Raw genomic sequence first — 26,017 nt, 5'->3', positions numbered from 1 at the left:
CACACAAGTGCAGCTCCTTCCTACTTGAATGGGGACAGACAGAAACCTCTAAAACTGTTGAACAATACTAATAAAAAAATAACACATTTCAAATCAGCAATAACATCTGACATCAATGATATCAAAAATTAGGCTTCTCCACTTCAAAAACCTCTGCTATTTCTCAGACTGGTCCAGATATGCACATGCGCATTAGCTGTGAAACCTGCCGATATCTCTTTAAAAAAAGGGAATTGGCTTTTACAGTATAAAAACTTACAGTATATTCATAAATATGTAATTTTCAGCATTACGGTACTAGTATTCATATTTATACCATTTCATATTCATTCATATGTATACCAGAGAAGCTGAACTGTGAAAACCAAAAGAAACAAAAAAGTATGTTTTTTTTTTAAACACAATTTAAATATGTAAATTACATTTTTAAGCTTGCATTCTGATCTTTGAGCATATCTGAGGCTGAGATAAAAGTTAGAGAGACCTTTTAGTTTTAGTTCCATACATAATTAAAGATTTGCATTATTTAAATAACACCCACTGATGCAACATTTAAACTTTTATTACAAAGTGGATAATGCTTTAGAATACGGTTTCAGACTTAGTAGGTAACTATGCAGGAATTAGTGCTGGACAAATGAGTAGTACCTCACATCCATATGAAGGAATTACTAATGATCTGGAACAGTATTCTAAAGAGGCAGTACATTACTGATGAGATCTTATTTTGTCATTCCTTATGAGTTAATGGTTATCTTGAACAGTATTATAAAGTAAAAATGTATGTTACTCACTATTAATTAATGAGATCTTATTGTGTTCTTCCTCATGAGTTCACGCTTTACTTGAACAGTATTATAAAATGAAAACACATTATAAACATTAATAGTAACTTAGATGTTACTGGTAAGTTAATAGTGGATACTTAAATATTTGGCTCAGCATTTTATTAATGTAATCAGATACACACATACACATCAGTTACATAAACATTCACACAGATTCAAAACATATTCTTGTAACATTAAATTCATTGACCAATGTGGCAGGGTGGAGGGTGGGGCCGGGTCGTGATTATACACACCCGGACCCTTATCAGGCTAATCAAGCCTCCGAGAGGCTCACGACCCAGCCCTCCACCCTGCCACAACCATATACTGCATAATAAACACTTTAGTGCTGCACAATATCTTTCATCAAACTTAGAGCATGATATAATGCTTTTAAAGGATTGTGCTCACAGTTGCAGTCATGAACAAGTGCCGGTGGCCTTTCATAAGGGTTATACACAGCGATTAGTGTAAACATTATTGCATCCAAAAGACTTAACTTGGTAAAATAAACACTAGAGATGCTACAACAACAATAACTTTTAGGCAGAGGTAAACGCATAACAAATAGTGATAGATGCTATTTAAACAATGTGAATAGCAAAAAAACCATCTTTTGCAAATAGTACAAATACTATTTTCACCCCTAATTAAATACTAACATATAGTATATGGGCATCACTGCATTGTGTTTATTGTGTTTAGAGTCCCACAGACACCAAATCCTACACCTAAACCTAATAACCTTTCCCTACAAAAGTTAACCATGGTTTTACTATAGTAACGATAAAATCACCATAGAATTTTGTTGTAAAATCATAGTAACCACAAAATTAAACAGGGTTACTATATTAACACCATATTAATGTAGTAACACCATGGTCAATTGCATTAAAATTAAGGCTTCAGCCAAAAAACAAACAAACCAAAAAACATGGTTATTACAATATTGCTATATTACTCAGATCAATCCTTTCTCTCAACTCCCCGACCATCACAGTGATCAAATCACTGCGAGGTAATCAACCTTTATATACATTTTATTAATTATTTTAAGTATGTGGAGCGGGACGTGGTCATGTGTCTGTCACTGGGGAAAGAGGAAGTGGTAAGGACCATCACCTGGTGATTGCTAGCACTAAACACCTGTGTCTCATTGCAGTGACGACAGAGACAGGCTAGGAAAGGCTGACGAGAACGCCAGGGAGACAGAGAGAGTCCCATTCACACAGACCTGCCATTTCGTGAAGCTAAATGCTGCAAATTTGTTAAATATTATGAGTTTATGTTGTCTCTTTTGACTGAAGCTAAAGTAAATGCCCTTTTGTGAAGCTGAAAAGCCAAAGACTGTTTGTTAGACTGGAAAAACCATTAAAGCTTGTGTAAAGGGATCAATGGAAAGGAGGAGGCGAGAACCGGCTTGACAATATAAATAATAGTTTTAATGATAAACTTAAAAGACAAACACACACGACGGACATGTCCGTAAACTATCTCTCTCTCCCGCACGATCCTCTCCAGTCGACCTTTATCCCTCTCAGAGGCTTAATTAGCCTAATATGGGACCGGGTGTGTAGGATCACGACCCGGCCCCGCCCTCCGCCCTGCCACATTCCTCCCTCGTTCTCTCAGGCTGGGGAGCCCCCAGCATGACGTACACCCCCCCCCCTTTCCCTGGGGGAAGGCGTGCCCTAAGCCCCATCTGCCGGCAGGTCATCCCGTCTACCTGGATGAGGGAGGGGACAAGGGGAGGGAAACAGAAATAATTAAAATGGGGGGTACTTCCTGTAACAGTGCAGTACCCCCCAAAAAAACACTGTCAAATTTAAAAGAGAGGGGAAAGGCCAACGCAGAGCGGCAGTGAGAGAGAGAGAGGAGAGAGAGATGAAAAAAATAATAATTCTTACTCGCCAGTTCTCCGATACGCCGCAGCTTGTTCCTCGGCCACTCCTCCACCCTCTGTTGGACGACAGCCGCGCCTCTCCGGGTGGATCAGAGGCAGACCTCCAGCCCCTGGCGGATGGAACGGCCTGCCGCGTTCTCGGGGAACAGAAGGGGTCTCCCCCTCCCCTGGCAGCGGTTCTCCCGCTCCAAGCGGTCGGCAGCGAGCCCCTCCCCGCTCGTGGTTGGCGGTCTCAAACCCCGCCGCATTTCAGGGGCCGGTAGGTGACTCCTGCGCCCCTGGCAGCGGCCCTGACCGCTCCCGGCGGTCGGCTAGGTCCCCTTCTCCCCTCGCAGTCAGCAGCCATCGTCCTCTTCCAGGCGGCTGGGCTCCTCGTCTCTCGGCAGACGGCAGCGGCTGCTCCGTTGGGGTGGACAGTAGTGGCGAGAACTCTACTACGGCGTATCCCTCCTCCTTCCTGGATTTCGGCACCAGTGTAAAGGGATCAATGGAAAGGAGGAGGCGAGAACTGGCTTGACAATATGAATAATAGTTTTAATGATAAACTTAAAAGACAAACACACACATGACGGACATGTCCGTAAACTATCTCTCTCTCCCGCACGATCCTCTGCAGTCGACCTTTATCCCTCTCGGAGGCTTAATTAGCCTAATACGGGACCAGGTGTGTAGGATCACGACCCGGCCCCGCCCTCCGCCCTGCCACAGCTTGTTTTACCTGGACTATCACCCAGCTTCCTGCTTCCTTATTGTTGAAACTTCTACAAAGTAATATTAAAGGAAATTTTAATAGTGAAAACAGGAAAAAGGATGGGGAAAAGTAGGACAAAAGGGGGAATCGAACATCTGCATGAAACAAGCACATTCACAACATCATTACACACTATGCCATTGCAGCAACACTTGTGGGGACAGTCGTTAATTTCTGTGTTTTCACCAGATTATTTGAGTGAAAATAGCTGCGCTGTGTGGTAGGTGTCATTAACACCTAGTGAAAATAGTAACCCCCTGAAATTAAGTTACTCCATAATAAGCAAAATGGCAAATGATCAGTTCATAAACACTTTTTGCTATGTTCCTCACATAATGCTCTTATGACATTAAAGCACTTCTACTATTGTGTAATACGATATACTTTAACCTTTGCATAACATAACAACTACATTTACAAGCTTGCACAAGCAAATTGAGTGGTTGCTCAACTGATAAAGTATTGTACTTGCAATGCAAGTCCTGAGCGGCACGAAAGTCGACACATTTTTCACTTTTTTTTTTTGATAAGGCCATATCGCTATCAATAATACCACATTGTAATACATTGAATTCACATTAAATATGTGCTTATCTTTTCTAAAGAAATGGGAAGCAAACATATTATCATGAATTCCGCCTTTGTTTTTCCTCCCGCTCACCACCAGAGGACTCCATCACCTGGGGATTGACTTAAATTCTCTGGACTCCATTTCCCATAATCCCCATACCTGTCAATATTACCTGTTCATCTGTTTCCAATCCTCTCAGCTATTTAAGACTCACACTCACACTGTGTAGTCTTGTTTTGCCCTGGCTGACATTTCTGAGCATTCTCTGTGTTTATTGCATTAGCTGTGTATGACCCTGGACTTTTCACCCTGTTTTGACCTGTTGCTGCCTGCCTACTATTACTGCCTTGTTTACCTGAATATAACCTGTGATTGTCTGCCGCCTGCCCTGACCTCTTGCCTGTTTATTGTCTACCTCTCTGGATTCCCTTGGATATTACTGTTGCTGGTGTTTGACCCCTACCTGTCTGTATTACTACGTTTATTGTTATTAAAAGCTGCATATGGATCTCAACTCCGCTGACACTTCATTACAGAAGACTTAGCCACAAACCGATCCAGTGGATTTTTTCAACTAACCACCGAGGTCTCAACTCCTTCGTCAAACCCAGCGGCACACCGAGCCTCATATAGAAAAATTCACCTCATCATGGATCTAGCAGCATTCTTTGTTCAACTAAGCCAGGCGGACTTATCAATAAGGGAGTACACCCATTACTTTTCCACCTTTGCCACCCACACTGGTTTTGATGATGGCACTCTGAAATCTATATACAGAATCTGACTCACAACACGCCAGTGGAGGGAATTGCCAGAGACCGGAGATTACACGTGGGAGGAATTTGTGATGCTTTAGGGGAGCCTCCCCTCTCAGTCCTGATCCCAGATTTCAAGTCTTCTACGTCTGAAGCCTTTCCACACTGCCTCTGCTCCACGGTCCAAGCCTGTCTCATGCTCCACATGCCCTGCATTAGCCAGGCCATGCTCCACACCCCCTCATGTTTTTGTTTGGTCGTCATGTCTCGTTTAATGTGTTTTTGTTCATGTTTTGTGTTCATGTCACATGATTTCCTGTTTTATAGTCATGTGTTTCATGTCATGTGATTTTGTTTTTATAGTCATGTCCTTCCTAATCATGTGATATCCTGTTTCCCATGTGTCTTCCCATGTTTTCGTTGTTTTATTGTCTTGTTAACTCGTTATCAGTTCTAGTTTGTCATTGGTTTAAGTTCATTAGTGTTGTTATCTTGTTTATTTTTCTGTCTGTTCATTGGTTGTCTTGTTACCTTTGTCCATGTATTTAAACCCTCATGTTTGCCATAGTCCTTGCTCAGGTATTTTTAATGTATCGTTGTTTGGATGTCAGGTCAGGTCAGGTCAAGTCGAGGTATGTCAAGTCTAGTCTAGAGTCTTGTTTCTGTTTACGGTTTTTGGTTTTCACGTTAATTAATAAACTGCACTTAGGTCCTTCACATCATCATCATCATCATCATCTTCATCTGCCTGTCATTGCCAGCACACGTTGCATACACAGAGCAATATTTTTCCGTCTTAATTTACTTAATTTCACCAGGATCTTATATTCTGATGCTGTAGTGTATTGTTCACCATGTTGCAAATAGCTGCATTTTATGTTTGCATCGTTGACAACATTCATTACAGTATTGTAACAGTAGACATACATGGCACAGTGGCCCCTCAGCACACTAGAGCAGAAGGAAAAAAATATCTCTGAAAGTACTGAAACTTTGCTTGGTGCAGAAAAATCTGGAATAATGTTTAACATTGTAACAGTCTCCTGTTTGCAACCTGAACTTGAACGTTTTTGAGTGAAAAAGCATTCAGTGAAATAGTGTTTTTGAGACCTGAAGTTCTTTTTAACTTTTGACACTGTGTCAAAAAACATGCCGGTCCTGTGAGACACTGAAGAAACAGTGAGATGCAGTGCAGCAGGTATGGACATTTGTCCAGCGTGTGTTTACATAGTGAAACAATGAAAAAACAGAGCTGTAGCGGACAAAATACACTTTCGGTATGAACAGCCCCTAATCCGTTTGCATGTCTCTGTGAGTGTGACTCCCAGTCCTCATTATTTCTGCATCCTGCTCTTACTTGAATTATCAGCTAAATGGATGGGGGCCACTCTAGGGGGGTGTCACAGAATTTTGAACATTCAAAACATGCAGCCTGATCTCATGGAAATGTTGTGACTGTCACAACATTTTAAATTCTGCTCTTTCTTGAATTTGTAGCTAAAAGGATGGGGGCCCCTCTAGAGGGTTTTCAAAAATGTCACTCTAGTCTGCTAATCATTGCAAATCATTGGTTTCAAGTGTCGTTGCTGTGAACTACTGTGCCACCTCACACAGTTGATAAATACTGTATGTGAGGTGACAGTGTTAGAACAGGTATATATGAAAATCCATATGCTATTTATTTCCAAGTAAACATCGGGTATGACCTAGGTTACATTGACAAATGAAGAAATACCAGATTTGACCAGATTTGCTACCATATCACCTCCTTTCATTATTATTTCTGTCACCTACTGTATCATTTATTTAATAGTGTGGCCTCTTACCCTCTTCTGGGACCTGAACCCCAAATCCAACTTTCCTTTACACAGGGTCCCTCAGCTAATCAGAAGCCAGACAAACAAACACAGAGAAAAAAAGAGAGAACAGGAGCAGAGAAGCGCTCTGAACGACAATTTTCAATTAGTTTCTCTAAAATGCAAGAGAATGCAAGACAATGATCATGAGAAAGGGACAAGAGATAGAGAAGTGTTTAATGTTAAGAGACCAAAGTGTTCAGACACATTTTAGAGTGTGAAAAGTTACTTTTTATTGTAAAGTCATTGTACATTTGACTGTATATGCGTATGAGTAGATTTCAGCTAAAATAGTATATAAATGAGTGATTTTCTTTTGTTTTTGATGTGTACACCTAAAGAGACCCCAAAAAGTATTTGGACACTTAAGCCACACTCAGTTTTGTATCATTAGATGACAAAATATCAAAGGAAGAGACTATTATTTCAAAGAAATATAGCACAAGCACATTTCTCAAGCGGAACATTAAGAAAATGTTTGTTAGGTTTGAAATATAACATTAGTGCAACATGTATATAGTTCATGGGATACACTGCACCTTTGGGTTTTCTACTCGGACACCTGTGCGAACTTTGTGAATGTTGAAAGTTCGTAATTAATTGAATTAATTACATGACCTGTTTAGTTAATTTAATTAATCTCAATTAATCATATTACATCAATATTTGCTGAAAAAGGCACCAAGATAATTCAAATTAATATCTACATTTACATTTATGCATTTGGCAGACGCTTTTATCCAAAGCGACTTACAGTGCAGTTATTACAGGGACAATCCCCCCGGAGCAACCTGGAGTCAAGTGCCTTGCTCAAGGGCCCAACAGTGGCATCTTGGTGGTGCTGAGGCTTGAACCCCCCGACCTTCTGGTCAGTAACCCTGAGCCTCAACCACTCAGCCACCACTGCCCACCATAACATTTTATGAATTCTCATAACATATAAGAGTACTTAACCTATTCATAATATCTGTCTATATATACAGTATATATAAATAAAATTCATGAATGGATAATATAGAATGGAATATATTGCATTATTGTGGCTGACAGGTAAAGCATCAATACAGAAGTGGCTTCAGAAGGCAATGTATTGTTTGTTTTATTCCCATATCACAAAACATAAGCCTATAGTCGACAGCAAATCAATTTAGTAACTGAGTGGGTCAATTTGTCCTGTTCTCACAGGACGTGTTCTTGCATACTGTCTGTTTTAGTTGTTCTGCATACTGTCTGTTTTATATTTACATATGCATCAAATGAACACTTTTGGAGCATCTCACTGGTTTTCTCACGTGTTTCTAGGATGCTATATCAAGTTATAAGTAGTTGAAACCTTTAAAATTGTTTTTGAGATGCATTCTCGCCCAGCTGTCATATATGTCCTGTGTGGCTCTCTTTCTGAATCTGTGCAACTTGCGAGATTTGTTGAGGCATACCGACTGCCCCCTGCTGATGCAGATCGCAAAAAATTTGTTATTTACTGAGATGATAGAAAAATGCTTATTTTAATTACAGAATTAACGTATATGTTATTTTCTTAACACATTATTTCTTAACCTATAATTAATCACACTAAATTAACGTGTTACATTGACAGTTCTAGTTGAAAATCACTAGACAAAATGGTGAAGAAAATTTAAGTAAGTTCTGAGAGAAGCTCTAGGATCATTTGTTTCCTGATGCCATTTTGTTTCATATTGTTGTTCTATTCCATTTATAGTCAGACATTTTCAAATGTGGCTTAATGTACAGATACTTTCAGGTCCACCTTTTAGATATGTTTCTTTGTGTGAGAAGTGTTTATGACTCAAATACAGTTAACTCCCACATCCTCTCCGTGGTCACAGTTATGAATTCCCATTCCTGAATGTGGACAGTCAAATATGCTCTTCTCCTGCCCGGTACATCTCAAATCATCCATCCAGATCTCTCCGATTCCTGTGGCAGATAAACAACAGACCGCTTTGAGAGCAATTCAAGGGTTTTGGAAACTATAGTCTGAATGCCCCTTTTCCAAAACCATTCAATCTCACCCATAACTACAATCCTCCTCCACAGACAGATATGTTACCTGGAGTGGCCGTGTACACTTGGTTGGACCTCTGGAAGCCCAGCATCTTGCACACCACCAAAGCATCCACACTGTCAAATGCGTCATCACACACTGTTCCCCAAACATTCTTATGAAACACCTCCAATCTTCCACGGCTGGCGGTTCCCACTAAACGAACAACAGCTAACAAGAAATTCACAAACATGATAAACTCTGTTGGACTCCCACCATTAATTCATCTGTGGCTCAAGTAGCTAAAACTAAAGGTATCACTTTCTATGATGCCCATATTTATAATGCAATGTAAAGGCATTATAAATACTTTATAATACATCCATAAAGTATCATAATACACATTATAACATTTTATGAATTCTCATAACATATAAGAGTACTTAACCTATTCATAGCTATACCTAAAAGAGTATTATGTTTTTTTTAACACAATCAACATCCAATTATATCTGCAAAAGTTGTAATGATTAATGTCTTAATAGTACCGTACTGTACTGTACCATACTTTATTTAGGAAATGTATATGCATATCAGGACATCAGCAGTTCTGTAGTTCTTGTGTCTCCAAATAAGATGCACAAATATTAGAGCTTGTTGAACATAGTCCATTATAAAATCAGTTACATTTGTTTACTTATTTTTATTCTTGGGGATGTTTTGTATAACAATGAACAGAAAATTGGGCTTGTGTGATCAGTATGCATATATTTGTTTTCTTTAATGTGAGCTACTGATATATATTAACCTTGTGGCTTTTAAAGTGTTTTTCTTAATGTCTCAAATTTACATTGAATGTGTGGTCTTTTGTTTATAAATTCCATTTCATAAACATGACCTGTGATGCATTATAATCACTTAAAAATATCCCATTGATGTTTATAAAAAGACATTGCTTTTGTCACTTTACATAAAGCCTACCTAATACACTGTATATAATACAATATATAATACATTATAACTTCTGCAGATGCAATGTCATGTTGGTCATGTTATAATGCAATGCACACAAAGAAATAACTATAAATAGGTAAGTATTATAATAAGGCATTTTATGAGACATAGCAAATGCTCTATAATGCATTTATAATGCCTTTACAACCAATTATTAAAAAAAAATAATAATAAAATAAATAAAAAAAAATATTCTCCCCAATTTGGAATACCCAATGCTCTCCAAGTTCTCGTGGTGGCGTAGTGACTCGCCTCAATCCGGGTGGCAGAGGAAAAATCTCAGTTGCCTCCTCGTCTGCGATGTCAATCTGCACATCTTATTAAGTGGCTCGTTGAGCGTGTTACCGCGGAGACCTAGTGCAAGTGGAGGCTTTACGGTATTCTCCGCGGCATCCACGCACATCTCAACACTCACCCCACCGAGAGTGAGAACCACATTATAGCGACCACGAGGAGGTTAACCCAACGCGACTCTACCCACCCTAGCAACCAGGCCAATTGGTTGCATAGGAAGCCTGACTGGAGTCACTCAGCACACAATGGATTTAAACTTGTGACTCCAGGTGTGATAGTCAGCATCTTTACTTGCTGAGCTACCCAGGCCCCCTTTACAACAAATTATAAATATGGGCTTCATTGAAAATGTTACCAAAATAAATATTAAGTTTAGGGCTCACAAGCCTGATCACCAAGATAACTATAAATGAATCTTAGCATTAAGTCCCTGAGAAGGTATTCATTTGAATAGATGTCAGAAACAGATGTGCCCATGAATCAGTTATTGAGGAAATTAACAGGCTTCACTATGTCACTTCTCGTACCTGGGGGACCTATGTTGATTTTTTCACCATTTGGACCTGTTAAAAACATACATACACACAAAATAATTTTATTTACAGAACAGTTTAAAATAAACACATAGATGCTGTGCATGCACACATATTATGGATTCATATGCACACAGATTTGCAAAAACAAACCTGGCTCTCCCTTCTGCCCTGGAATACCCGGGATTCCTTAAAGAATGAGAGCAAACAAGACAGAGAAAGAAAGAAAGAAAAAAAATATTTCACAAGTTTCTCAGGTATTAAATGATAGAACAATAGATTTGTTGTTCAAGATTTTGACATTTTGCTGATGTCAAATGTTAATGGAACACCTGTGGTTACTTTGCTAGGAGACCATCAGGGATCAGTTGATTAAGTTGATTACAAAATTGCTCAGAAAATTGAAGTTAGTTCTGAGAAAACCTTTATGAGTTCAATCAATCAATCAATCAATCAATCAATCAATCAATCAATCAATCAATCAATCAATCAATCAATTACATATTTCTTGGGAGCCACGAATAAAAAGTAAAGGTGAAGCTCACCTGAATCTCCTTTACTGCCCTTCTCTCCATTCAGTCCTATAGGTCCAGGGACACCTATGTGCAGCACATCAAAGTCAAATGAGGCCTGTTTCAGATAAACTCCATGTTTATCATTTGTTTGTATTGTTTTGTTAATTACCTGGCAAGCCATTATCTCCCTTTTGTCCCGATTGTCCTGGGCTCCCTGAAAACAATTAGTTGCAAATCATAATTGACATAATGGCATATACTGTGTTACATTATGGTTATGTGTCCTTAGCTCTCATACCTGGAATGCCAAGGCCAATGTCTCCCTTGGGTCCAGGTGAACCTTTTTCTCCAGGTGGTCCTTGCAGACCACTAGGTCCTTCTGGACCAGGAGGCCCTGAAAGACCCAGAAACCATAGGTCAGCATGCAACTGAATCAGGACTACCTAAACCTGGTCACTGGAATCTGCAGTACTGCACTAAACCTAATTTAGCCTTAGATGGCATTCCAACAGACACCCTCCACAGCCCATTCACTGACTGTCTGATGCATATTGCACACTAAACTGGCAAGTTTAATTGGAAGTTCCAATTTGATAGACTGACTTTACATTACTTCAGGAGTCAATGAGCACCAGGTGGCCTGGGAACAGAGTTATGTTACTGGGTACCTGGTTGATACAACGAGGACCTCTGATGAAGAATACTAATCAATGGATTGGCAATGTTTGCCAAGTAAGTGTCAACAAATCTTTTAGAAAGTCTGAGTTATGGTTAAGGTTAGGTTAGGGTTAGATTCACTAAACAGTTGCACCACTTTGTGTGTGGTATTTCAGCACAAAAACTTGCAGTCACCACCTGCAGTAACCACAATCAATTTTAGCAGGTGCAATCAGCACTGAAGTTGTGTTGCGTCTTGAGTATTTAAATTAAGTCATAGTCAATCCTTTCCACACAAACATGCCTCTTTTCTATGTAAATTTGGCTCATTGTAGACTGTGCTTCTTAACAAAAATTGCATCCTGCAATTTAGATTGTGCTATTACCGCAAATGAAAGTAGGCAGTAAAATGTATTTTATTCAAAAGAGATGATTGTGAACATTTTCAGCCGATCATATCAGCAATTAATGAAACACTGATCAAATGATGGAGAATAACCTGGCATATATCCAGATGTGGAGTGTAGTCAAGAACACGTTCTGCATGCACAGTGATGCTGTGCAGGCAAGGCAGGGGTGTCAAGTATGGTATTTGTTGTAAAACACTCAGAACTGCCCCGCAAGATCAGTATTGCTTGAGCAAATTGCTTTCAGCAGTGATTTTTTGGGTGTGTTTGCAACGTTGCCTGATTTGCATTATTTTGCTCCATGCCATGTCATAGCCACGCCTCAGCCTGTTCTGTTAAACGTCACAGCCGCTCCTCAGCCTGCTCCATTACATGTCACAGCCGTGCCTAAGCCTGCTCCACGCCATGTCACAGCCACGCCTCATTCTGCTCTATGCCATGTCACAGCCACGCTTCAGCCTGCTCCACGCCATGTCACAGCCACACTTCAGCCTGCTCCACGCCATGCGACAGCCATGCCTCAGCCTGCTCCACGCCATGCGACAGCCATGCCTCAGCCTGCTCCTTTACATGCGACAGCCATGCCTCAGCCTGCTCCATTACATGTCACAGCCGCGCCTCAGCCTGTTCCATGTCATGCAACAGCTGCGCCTCAGCCTGTTCCATGCCATGCGACAGCCAAGCCTCAGCCTGTTTCATGCCATGCGACAGCTGCGCCTCAGCTTGTTCCATTACATGTCACAGCCGCGCCTCAGCCTGTTCCATGTCATGCAACAGCTGCGCCTCAGCCTGTCCCATGCCATGCGACAGCCAAGCCTCAGCCTGTCTCATGCCATGCGACAGCTGCGCCTCAGCTTGTTCCATTACATGTCACAGCCGCGCCTCATCCTGTTCCATTACACGTCACAGCCGCGCCTCAGCCTGCTCCATTACATGTCACAGCCGCGCCTCAGCCTGCTGCACGCCATGTCACAGCTGCGCCTCAGCCTGCTCCATTACATGTCACAGCCAAGCCTCAGCCTGCTCCACGCCATGTCACAGCCACGCCTCATTCTGCTCTATGCCATGTCACAGTTGCGCCTCAGTCTGCTCTATGCCATGTCACAGCTGCGCCTCAGCCTGCTCCATTACATGTCACAGCTGTGCCTAAGCCTGCTCCACGCCATGCCATTTCACAGCCACGCCTCAGCCTGTTCCATGCCATGCGACAGCTGCGCCTCAGCCTGCTCTATTACATGTCACAGCCGCGCCTCAGCCTGTTCCATTACACGTCGCAGCTGCGCCTCAGCCTGCTCCATTACATGTCACAGCCATGCCCCAGCCTGCTCCACGCCATGTCACAGCCACGCCTCAGCATTCTCCATTACATGTCACAGCCAAGCCTCAGCCTGCTCCACGCCATGTCACAGCCACGCCTCAGTCTGCTCTATGCCATGTCACAGCCACGCCTCAGTCTGCTCTATGCCATGTCACAGCCACGCCTCAGTCTGCTCTATGCCATGTCACAGCCAAGCCTCAGCCTGCTCCATTACATGTCACAGCCGTGCCTAAGCCTGCTCCACGCCACGCCATGTCACAGCCATGCCTCAGCCTGTTCAATGACATGTCACAGCCTGTTCCATTACATGTCACAGCCACGCCTCAGCCTGCTCCATTACATGTGAAAATCAATTATGATTTTCTGTTGTTTGCCTTGTGTTTTGCCCCTGTCATCTGTTTTCTCACTTCCAGCTGTCTTTCATTGTCCTCACCTGTGATTCATTAACTCATTAGTCATTGTGTCTATAATGCCCTGTTGTTTGCTTGTTCTTGGTCAGTTGATATGTGTTTTGACCTCCTGTGTATACCTGTTCCCATCGTGGATGTTTCCTTTGTTCCTTTGTTTTCACCATTACTTTGTACTTTGTTGATTTATTAAAGAACTGTTTCGCCGCACCTAGATCCAGCTCTCGTGACTTCATTTCATACATTACAAAGGATATATTAGCTACACTTTTGAAAGTGGACTGTTGTGAATTCTCACGTTTAGACAATTTAGGATTACTTATAGTACCGTAATTTCCAGACTATAAGCCGCAACTTTTTTCCCACGCTTTGAACCTCGTGGCTTATACAATGACGCGGCTAATATATGGATTTTTCCCGCTTTCAAATTTAATTAAAAAAAAAAATAAAAAAAACATTCTGTGACGTGCTCAGTTTTTTGGCGGCGTTAAGCTTTCATTAGACCAATGAAATTGCCGAACAGGTTAAGGTCAAAACTACTTTTTTTGTTTACGGTTTAGATTAAATCGAGCGCACTCAAACTTCCCATCATTCTGGTTACGGTAGTAATTTTGTCACCCTCACCATGGCAAAGACATGGAGAAACGCATATGATGCTGCTTTCAAGTTGAAGGCGATTGATCTGGCTGTTGGAAAGGAAATAGAGCTGCTGCACGGGAGCTTGGTCTTAATGAGTCAACGTCGACGATAAGATGTTGGAAACAGCAGCGTGAGGAATTGACTCAGTGCAAAAAGACAACTAAATCTGAGGCTATTCAACTCCGACACCGAAGGAGATGACTTCAGTGGTTTCAGCGCACAGGACGAGGAAGATAGTGACCAATGACTTTCTTGGTAGGCTACTATTTACTGCAAATATTTTATTACAAGCCGTGTGTGGCAGCGGGGGTGTGGTCAAGCGCCTGTTCGTGAGAGAAAAGCTGTAAGGGCACTTACACCTGCGCTAAATTACGTCTAACACCGGTGTCTAATTTCATGTGCCCTGCTTCACATGTCGTTCTTGGGAAAACTGTCAAACGGGCACCAGTGTGACAGTTTTCAGCAGGGCACTTGGTGTTCCAGGTAAGGTTTTTAATAGCCACAGCAATGTTTACAATCAATTTTATAAAGTTTCTCAATTCTTCTATGCGCCAACACTAGACTGACGTGTGTCACTCTCTCAGCTCTGTGGCTGCTGCCTTTTTATGCCGCTCTCCCCATGCTTACTGAAATTAGACACCGGTGTTACACATAATTTAGCTCAGGTGTAAGCGCCCTTACCGCTTTTCTCTCCCGGACGGGCGCTTGACCACGCCCCCGCTGCCACACCGTGTTTCGTTAAAGCCTATTTATTTTTGTTACAAGCCGTATTTCGTTAAAGCCTGAGTAAAGTTAACTTGTTTCAATGTACCGGTAGGCACCTGCGGCTTATAGACAGGTGCGGCTTATTTATGTTTAAAATAATATTTTATTTAGAAATCAGTGGGTGCAGCTTATATTCAGGTGCGCTCAATAGTCCGGAAATTACGGTACTCGTTTAAGAAAACGGCAAGTTACAGATTCTGACAGCATGTGCATTGTTAATATCTTACCTATTGTTTTATCTCATCTTTTATCAACAATATATTTTAATTAAAACGTATTATCGTCAAAATAATAATATTTTTTTTTCATATAGTTTTCGTTGTATTGCAGTTAAAGAGTTTTCATGCTGGTGTATTATTATGGTCTCAACTATAACCTGGCACTAAACGGCACATAAAAACAAACTGCAAAGCTGCACAGTCTGGTTATGTGGCTACATGTACCCTACAAAACAGTCCATCATTCCAAAAGAATGCATCTCTTTAATGGAGGAAAAAAAGGCATGTTTGATACATAAAGGAAAGGAAAATTATAGTTACTGTTACTGCTTCTTTACATAAACATTATTACCTCTAGGCCCTGGAGGACCAAAGTCTCCCCGTTCACCACTAGGTCCTGTGTCTCCTTTAGGCCCTGAAAAGAAGAGAAGTCCAAAAGTCTGTCAATTTTTTAAATGCTCAAGAATAGGGATGAAAGCAGCAATCACATTTTCTTTAGAAAGTGTAAACATGTAGTTTATAATAATAAATATAATAATAATCATAATCATAATAATAATCATAATTATTATTATTATTTTAATTATTCATTTTATTAGTAGGTGTATAAATAGTATGATATGCTGTATACTAATAATATATAATACATTAGTCATTAATAATAATAATTAATAATGACTAATAATGCATGAAACATTAACTAAACTACATTTAATATAAAACAGATGTACGTAACTGATATTAAAAATAAGAAGAAACATATCTATTCCCATAAAATACAATGAAATATGATGGGTCATGCGGGGAATTGTCGGAACACCTGATTATATTTTTTTCCTGTAATTTGAACAATAATTTACTGTAAAAATGACATGTACTCTCTTGTTAAACAAAATTATTTTTTTTACCATTAATTATACAGGAAAATCTTACTTTTTACATTTTACACAACTTTTTACTGTATATTTTATAGTATATTTACTGTATATTTTTACAGTGACAGTGAGAGAGAGAGGAGAGAGGAAAAAGAAATTGCTCGCCGGTTCCCAGACACACTGTCGCCTGGTCCTCGACCACTCCTCCACCCTCTGGCGGAGATAGCCATGGAGATGTCCCCTGGCGCGTGGAACGCCACTCCGTGTTCTAGCGGTCGATACCGAGCCCCTCCGCCCTGGCAGCGGCTCCACCGCTCCAGGCGGCCGACAGCGAGCCACTCCTCCACCCACAGACGGCGGCCATTCTTCCGCATCCATGCAGCCGGCAGCAACTCCTCCGTCCCCCAGCAGATGGCCGCAGCTGCTCATATGGGCGGACGGCAGCGGCGAGGACAGCGCATCCCTCCTCCTTCCCGGGTTTCGGCACCAATGCAACATGATAAGAATGGGCAAGGAGGAGGTGGGAACCAGACGAACCATCATAATAATGTTTAATGAAAACAAAAACACAAAACACAAATGCACACAGGGCAGCTGCACGTGGCTCTCTCTCTCTCTCTCTCTCTCCTGAACTGCCACATCCAGCTCAGCCTTATCCCTCTCCTCGGCTGATTAGCCTGATTGGGGGCAGGCCGTGTGGACTCACAGCCAGGCCCCGCCCTCCTCCACGTCACAATTCGTTAATCAAGTAATGTTTATTTCTGTACCATTTATACAGTCTTTTACTGTTAAAAGTACAGACATGTTTTACAGTGTAGAGATAAACAACAGTAATGCACTAAATATTTTGATTAAAAAAGAGGACATCTGGTATAATCTCTTTAAGTCTGCATTGGGGATCAGTGAATAAGTCTATTTACATGAACTGTTTGGTGTAAAAAAATAGAAAAACGATTGACAAATTATTTGGTTTCCCCAGTGCTACATGAGAGAGTGAACAATTTAAATGTAGCGTTTTGTGATACTACAGATCTACATGCTAGAAAATGTAGTTCACTACTGGAAAAGCTATACTATTGTGTCTCGCTACTGAAAGATGTGGTTAAGTCAGTAACATTTCTATTTTTAATAAGTTACTTCCAACACTGCTAAAATTTTAATGTGATGTTGCTTCAAAGTACCCGGAGTTCCCGGATATCCCGGATCTCCTGAAATGCCAGTCATTCCATCTAATCCGGGATGCCCATCAGCACCGGGTAAACCTTGATAGCACAGAGAAGGGACCAGAGAGATTACATTAGAGCAACAATACATTTGAGACTCTAACAGAATAGAATATGTGCAAGATATTTCCAAAACATGTATCAGACCCTTTCTGTTCAGAATAAGTATTCTAATTATGGTGTCCAATTATGAACTAAGGTCATTTCAATGACAGGTATGGACATTAATATCAAAGGTGGTCTTCATACACATACCTTGCATGCCTCTTTCTCCTGTGTCTCCCTTCAAGCCAGGAATACCTGCAGAGAAAACAATTGACAGGGATAATGATCAACTATACTGTGACAGATGGCTCAAGAGTTGTGTGATAGCTGTGAAAGGGCTATTACCAGGTGCACCCGTGATACCATCTGGCCCCCTCACCCCTGCCACACCCGAGTCGCCTTTCTCTCCTTTTTCACCTGGAGGTCCAAGCTCACCTGCCTTACCTGAGAGAGAGAGAGAGAGAGAGAGAGAGAGAGAGAGAGAGAGAGAGAGAGAGAGAGAGAGAATCCAATTTCAAGTTACTGTACTTGAACAGATAGTACTGTACTCACATGTATTTCAAAAGTATACACACCTATACACATACATACACTAACCTAGTGGCCCAGTGTCTCCTTTCCCCCCCGGTATCCCTGGTATACCTGGAGGACCTGATAGAAAACAGACCTGGAGTATGAATTCTGACTGCACTGCAGTAAAATCAACTTTACAGAAATAAGAATTTACACTCATTTGTTGGGATAAAAGACAACAAGAACTAGAACACCAAAGATCAAATTGCATCTGAAGAGTTTAATGTTTATCTCTGTTTTGACCAGTAGGGGGAGCTAAAAACACGCAGATTGTCGAGGAACAGAGGAAACGTGATTGGCCCCTATTGCATATCCTGGTCATTGATTTGATGTCATCCTACTGCTAGGTTCCATAAGACCAATCTAAATGAACAATATTTGACCCATTCAGCCATTAAAGAAATCAATGGTCCAAATACAGGATTTACACACACAGGTGCCCCACACACGTTTAGTATACATTTGGAATTACAGCCAAGTAATGTACAGAACATTTTTAAGTAATTATAAACTATTCAACATTTTGGATTGGACTGCAGTTTAAACTTCTATTTATAAGCTGCAAAATGTTCTCAAAATATTTTTGTTATTAGTTTATAGTGTTATTTAAAATACTTTAGTGTTTAAATTAACTGTTTAAAAAAATATCTTCAAAAGACTTAATTAAATAGATAGTTCATTTAAATATTCTATAGTTTTTCTTTTCTTTTCTTTCTTTATTTCGTTCGTTCTTTCTTTCTTTCTTTCTTTCTTTCTTCTGATTGTATAGATGACATTTCACAACTTAAAATATCTCTAAATAACTATAATCTATAATTAATTAATAATAATTAAAACTATAATTAATAAAACATTTTAAATATCTTATTTATAATTCTTTGCATATTATTTATGATATATTATAAAAAATATATACATTATACAATAGAAATATATTATATAAGTGTATAAATATATTTTAACATATAATAATAATAATAATACAAATTTGTATACATTATTATATTATAGAATTATTTTATGTTTCAATTTTACATCTCATGTTCAAGAAGCACTGGATAAAATAATTTATTCATGAATGTCACACTAATAATTAGTCATTATAAATATTACAGTAAGTTGTGCTAATGTTACCACAGTGTACAGAGTATGCACAGAACTGTATTGCAATTAAAGTATATCGAAAGTATGTGAATGTGATGAATGAATGTGGTATGTTAACTAACCTGGTAATCCTTGAGGTCCAAAATGTCCTGGCGGGCCAGGTGGACCAGGTAGACAAACCATGGCTATTAAGTATAAAGAAAAAATGTGACTTCAGTTTTACAGGACAACAATATTGTGACACTGAATGTGTTGAGTGTGTACCTCTTTGTGCAGTTAAGTTGAACTGGTTTATTTGGATCCTCAGTTGCTCTAGAGTTCCTTCCTCCCCACACAGATGAGAAAGACACTCATGCTATAAAACACACACACACACACACACGCACGCACGCACGCACGCACGCACGCACGCACGCACGCACGCACGCACACACACACACACACACACACACACACACACACACACACAGTGGGGACTTTTAATTGAGTTCTAATATTTTTATAATGAGGTAATAATATTTGCCATACCCTAAACCTAAACCTCACAGAAAACATTTTGCACATATAGATTAAGCCATTGTTTACAATAAGCTGTTTGAGTGTGTTAGAATGTGTAAGTATGAGTATGGTCTGGCATGTTTGTTTTTGTATGTACCTCAGAGTGCTGGTTTGAGATAGAGCTGCCTAGGTTGACCGCTTGACTTGTAGATATCTGTTTATCTGTGCTGGCATCATCATCCAATATACAGTGAGAGTGAACCCAAGCCTCCAGAGTGAAAACTACAACCCACAAACATTTTACAATTTACATTTCTGCATTTATCAGACCATTTTTTGATAGATTGAATTATCTAAAAAAATACATTTTATGTTTATACTGTATAGTGGGCCCAAAAGGTACTTAGACACTTCAGCATCAATTACAAATGTAGGAATGCATTTGAATTCAATAAAAAAATGCAATTTAATTTGTAAACAAATAATGCCAGATGTTTTCTCTGAACTAACCTAACTTTTCCTAGACTAGATGGTTTTGCAATTATACTTTTAAAGCAAATTAATTCCCTTCAATGTGTCCCAGAGTAATCACAGTTCTAATTCATCATATTAAGTACATGTTCATTTAAAGTTTGACAACTGGTATGTATCTTAAATCTTACCCAGAAACACTTTTATGCAATAAAGTAATACAATTCTAATTTTGTTACTTTTGAAAACAATTTCTCTAAATAATATCATTTTTATGTTGAATGATACAATCATTTAAATGCTATCCATTTTATATTTGTGCATAAAACTTAAAATGCGTCTTTGGGACAAAGTGACTCAAAATGAATGAGCAGTATACAAATACTTTTTGTTTCTCCTTTTGATAAGTATATCTATTGTTTCATCATTTCAAACCTAACAAACATCTTTTTTGTTAGAAGTGTGCTTGTGCAATTTTTCTTCAAAATAAATTCCATGTGATAATTTGTTATCTAATGTAATTAAACAAATTCATCTGTAAGTGTGACTTATGTGTCCAGATACATTTGGAGCCACAGTATTTACAGTATTTCTGTTCCATCAAACCTTTATAAGCCAGCAAAGAATTAAGTGCAATCAGCAGGAGGATGACAATAATGAGAACAGGAATACAGCACTGTTTGCGTTCTGGTTTCTCAGACCTCAGCTCTGTAAGACACAAAAACAAAGCCCTTTTAAAAGCTTGTTTTGTATTATAATGTATATATGCAAAATACAGTATACTATATATGCATATATATATATATATATATATATATATATATATATATATATATATATATATATATATATATACAGTGAGGAAAATAAGTATTTGAACACCCTGCTATTTTGCAAGTTCTACCACTTAGAAATCATGGAGGGGTCTGAAATTGTCATCGTAGGTGCATGTCCACTGTGAGAGACATAATCTAAAAAAAAATCCAGAAATCACAATGTATGATTTTTTAACTATTTATTTGTATGATACAGCTGCAAATAAGTATTTGAACACCTGAGAAAATCAATGTTAATATTTGGTACAGTAGCCTTTGTTTGCAATTACAGAGGTCAAACGTTTCCTGTCGTTTTTCACCAGGTTTGCACACACTGCAGGAGGGATTTTGGCCCACTCCTCCACACAGATCTTCTCTAGATCAGTCAGGTTTCTGGGCTGTCACTGAGAAACACGGAGTTTGAGCTCCCTCCAAAGATTCTCTATTGGGTTTAGGTCTGGAGACTGGCTAGGCCACGCCAGAACCTTGATATGCTTCTTACAGAGCCACTCCTTGGTTATCCTGGCTGTGTGCTTCGGGTCATTGTCATGTTGGAAGACCCAGCCTCAACCCATCTTCAATGCTCTAACTGAGGGAAGGAGGTTGTTCCCCAAAATCTCGCAATACATGGCCCCGGTCATCCTCTCCTTAATACAGTGCAGTCGCCCTGTCCCATGTGCAGAAAAACACCCCCAAAGCATGATGCTACCACCCCCATGCTTCACATTAGGGATGGTGTTCTTGGGATGGTACTCATCATTCTTCTTCCTCCAAACACGGTTAGTGGAATTATGACCAAAAAGTTCTATTTTGGTCTCATCTGACCACATGACTTTCTCCCATGACTCCTCTGGATCATCCAAATGGTCATTGGCAAACTTAAGACGGGCCTTGACATGTGCTGGTTTAAGCAGGGGAACCTTCCGTGCCATGCATGATTTCAAACCATGACGTCTTAGTGTATTACCAACAGTAACCTTGGAAACGGTGGTCCCAGCTCTTTTCAGGTCATTGACCAGCTCCTCCCGTGTAGTTCTGGGCTGATTTCTCACCTTTCTTAGGATCATTGAGACCCCACGAGGTGAGATCTTGCATGGAGCCCCAGTCCGAGGGAGATTGACAGTCATGTTTAGCTTCTTCCATTTTCTAATGATTGCTCCAACAGTGGACCTTTTTTCACCAAGCTGCTTGGCAATTTCCCCGTAGCCCTTTCCAGCCTTGTGGAGGTGTACAATTTTGTCTCTAGTGTCTTTGGACAGCTCTTTGGTCTTGGCCATGTTAGTAGTTGGATTCTTACTGATTGTATGGGGTGGACAGGTGTCTTTATGCAGCTAACGACCTCAAACAGGTGCATCTAATTTAGGATAATAAATGGAGTGGAGGTGGACATTTTAAAGGCAGACTAACAGGTCTTTGAGGGTCAGAATTCTAGCTAATAGACAGGTGTTCAAATACTTATTTGCAGCTGTATCATACAAATAAATAGTTAAAAAATCATATATTGTGATTTCTGGATTTTTTTTTTTAGATTATGTCTCTCACAGTGGACATGCACCTACGATGACAATTTCAGACCCCTCCATGATTTCCAAGTGGGAGAACTTGCAAAATAGCAGGGTGTTCAAATACTTATTTTCCTCACTGTATATATATACACACATGTTAAAAATACATTCTCTGAAAAACCTATATATCTTATGCAGTGTTGTGCAAGGATTTTTTAAGGATATACAATATTTTTGTCCTAATATCAGAGGTCTTACTAGAAAAAAGAAATTATGATCCAATGTGAATTTTCTTGATAAAAAAATTATCGTGCCTGGTAACATGTGCATGTTAAATGGCTAGAAATAGCATTTTAGCTTAGCGTAAAGCTAACAATATACACAAGGTTTATTTCTATTTCTTCTGCCCAAACTGCAGACAACTTCTCTGTCAGCTCGTATGAATCATACACATCATAAGAAAGTGTTTCACCGCTGTTCAAATGCACTTTGGATCGCATAATTTATATGTGTAAATGTTTTCCATCTGAGGACCTAAATATTAAATGAAACAAATGACAATAAAATGTAACGTAATCTCTTCAGTAATCAAAATACTTTTTGAATGTAACTCTATTCTAATTTCCAATTATTTAAATTGTAACTGTAGTGGAATACAGTTACTTTTATTTTGTATTTTAAATATGTAATCCCGATACATGTATTCCATTAATCCCCAACCCTGTTGTAACAAGGTAAAAGGGAAAGGAAGAGGCGAGAACCGGCTTGACAATATAAATTATAGTTTAACAAAGAAATTAACCAAAAAGACAAACACACACAGGTGTCAGACAGCTGCCCGTAACTTTCTCTCTGTCACACTGCTGTCTCAGGTCAGCCTTGATCCCTTTTAGCTGCTGGTAGGGGACTCCTCCGCCAATGGCAGTGGCCCTGACCGCTCAGGCAGTCGGTTAGGAGCCCCTCCTCCCCTCGCTCTCAGGCGGCCAGCTCCTCCATTCCCCGGCAAATGGCCACGGCTGCTCCGTTGGGTGGATGGTAGTGGCGAGGACTCTGCTACAGCGCATCCCTCCTCCTTCCCAGGTTTCGGCACCAGTGTAACAAGGAAAAAGGGAAAGGAGGAGGCGAGAACCAGCTTGACTATATAAATGATAGTTTAATAAAGAAATTATCCAAAAATACAAACACATACAGTTATCGGACAGCTGCCCGTAACTCTCTCTCTCTGTTGCACTGCTGTCTCAGGTTGGCATTTATCCCTCTCGGAGGCTTGACTAGCCTGATTAGGTGCTGGGTGTGCAGAATCATGACCCAGCACTGCCCTCCACCCTACCACACCTGTATATTTAAGAAATATCACATGAGCAAGAGTGCGATATGGCCCTACATCAGCACTGCTGTGATTCGGCTGTAAGTCAAGTGCCGTAGGTAATTACAGCAGTGGTGATTTAGGGACCTGTAGCACAATTGTGAGTGTGATATTTCTTATATACAACAGTTCAATGAACAAGTACGTTTAAAAAAATTAGGAAAAACTGAGTACGGTCATAAAAACGCATTTGTGCATGGAACTACTTTATTACACGACGGATCAGAATCTGCTGTTGCTGGTTCAAACCAAATGATGCATTCAAGCCTCCGCTAGTAATTCAAAAATGTCACTTCAGAAATAGTATCACAGCTTGTGCTGTTTCTAACAAGTTATTGGATAAACAAGGATGGATGTGTGTGTGTGTGTGTGTGTGTGTGTGTGTGTCGAGAGAGAGAGAGAGAGAGAGAGAGAGAGAGAGAGAGAGAGAGAGAGAGAGAGAGATGGAGTGTGTGCAATAACTTGTTGTCACTCCCAAGCAGAGATGCTTTCAGCTTTCTCAGTGGAAAAATAGCCGTCCAAGTGGGGGTATTCCTCTCTATTTCACAGTAGCCAGAGCGCAAGAGTCATTGCCTATAAAAACCGCAATGTCCTCTGCCATTTTATACAGTATGTATTCAATGTGGAAACTCTGGTAAGCACCTTGAGTTCTGTAATAAATCAGTCGGTTGTGTCTCTCAGCTGTGATGAGCCTTAATGCTGAAGGTGTTCGTTTAAAGCCGTTTAAAGCTATTTCCTAGCTTTAGTAATGTAGTAGTAATACGAGTGATCACGGAGCGCTGTTCTATGTACACAATGACTTATGAATTCTCTTCACATCACCAACTGGCTCATATTACACAAAAAAATTATCTTTTGCCACCACCTGCTGGCTAACATATGCAATGTAAAAAAAAAATTAGATGTAAAAAGAGACACATAGCCGACATTAGCTCTTAACACATGCACTGCTCTTACACTTTAGTTTAGGACGACGAACACAAGTGGAGTGATAGATACACAGTGAAGCGTCTGAGTGCTGATGGTGTCAGACCATCAGTGCTCATGGAACGTCTCTCGTCCAATCATATTCGAGGACCGGAACTAACTGTTTTATATATACAGTATATATACAGTATATGCTATATTATAGCAACCATTTAATAAAAGCAACAAAAACACTTAAGCCTGTTTAATATTGTGCATACACAGTGAAAATACTGCTAAAGATTATATTTCACAAGATAGAATGACCTCTTTTGTCTTATTGCTTAAATACAGTGTCATCATTTGAATTTTTTTTTACTTACTTTTAAAACTCCCTGTGCCAAATTGGGGAAAAAAGCTTCCAGTTCAGTTTCAACTTTTATTTAAGACGTTGGGGTTTTGTTGTGCGTTATTAAAACTGTGAAAATGTGAAATTGTAATGTAAAAATGGTCTCAGTCTGTGCAGAACTTACCTTTGTTCTGGATGTCGTAGTGGTCGGCCTCAAACAGCTTCATGTTGTTGTCATACAGAGGATTTGCCTGGCTGAGAAAGGTGGCCTTTCCTTCAAAAGCATCCACTTCTGTCTCCATCAGTGACTCTACTACATAAATGACCTGCGCACAGCCAGAGTCACAGTTTAAAAATCAACACTAAAGAAAAAGGAAAAAAAAACATTTGCTGCCTCATCAAAACATCAATCATCTGACAGATGATACACAGACGGAAATTGTTCCATAGTGTAAGCAGAAGAGTTTCCCAAGAAAAGGGAAGCTGTGTTTGTCATAAGCTTAAGAACTTGACTTTCGATATGTTTCGATACGTTGAAGGATACATTTGTTTCTATGGATAAAAAAACAGAAAAATGACATTCACAGCGTTCATGTTAATCACAGCTCAAAGTTAACCATAATCATAACCAAAGTTTCTGCCAAGTGCCCATAGTTACCACAGTTATTTTTATGACTATTAAAAGTCATTGTGTTTAGAGAGATGGTTTTCTCATAATTTACTCCCCATCATCATTCCAAACCAGTGTGACTTAAATTTATATGTGGAACACAAATAGAGACGTTTCAATGACTATCGCTGAACGGCTTCTCAGTACAATGGCAGGGGAAAGTGCCTCAATTTTAAAGT

At 39.9% G+C, this 26,017-nt stretch overlaps 1 protein-coding gene across 1 annotated transcript; it reads right to left on the bottom strand.

Moving 5' to 3' along the window:
• Positions 1-6,883: 6,883 nt before the first annotated feature.
• Positions 6,884-25,495, bottom strand: marco (macrophage receptor with collagenous structure). The gene is made up of 17 exons (XM_052147817.1): positions 25,353-25,495; positions 20,834-20,935; positions 19,914-20,038; positions 19,523-19,613; positions 19,381-19,443; positions 18,179-18,232; positions 17,927-18,025; positions 17,792-17,836; positions 17,495-17,575; positions 15,791-15,853; positions 11,326-11,421; positions 11,197-11,241; positions 11,058-11,111; positions 10,666-10,701; positions 10,507-10,542; positions 8,738-8,902; positions 6,884-8,604 (listed from the first exon to the last, which is right to left on the bottom strand). The coding sequence occupies exons 1-17, from the start codon at positions 25,468-25,470 to the stop codon at positions 8,474-8,476; spliced, it is 1,404 nt and encodes a 467-aa protein (XP_052003777.1). The 5' UTR covers positions 25,471-25,495; the 3' UTR covers positions 6,884-8,473.
• Between the last annotated feature and the right edge of the window lie 522 nt (positions 25,496-26,017).

Source organism: Xyrauchen texanus, chromosome 18 (genome assembly GCF_025860055.1).
Source record: "Xyrauchen texanus isolate HMW12.3.18 chromosome 18, RBS_HiC_50CHRs, whole genome shotgun sequence".
NCBI classification, from domain to species: domain Eukaryota; kingdom Metazoa; phylum Chordata; class Actinopteri; order Cypriniformes; family Catostomidae; genus Xyrauchen; species Xyrauchen texanus.
Note: the sequence above shows the minus strand (reverse complement) of the source record. Positions and strands in the feature narration are given on the sequence as shown.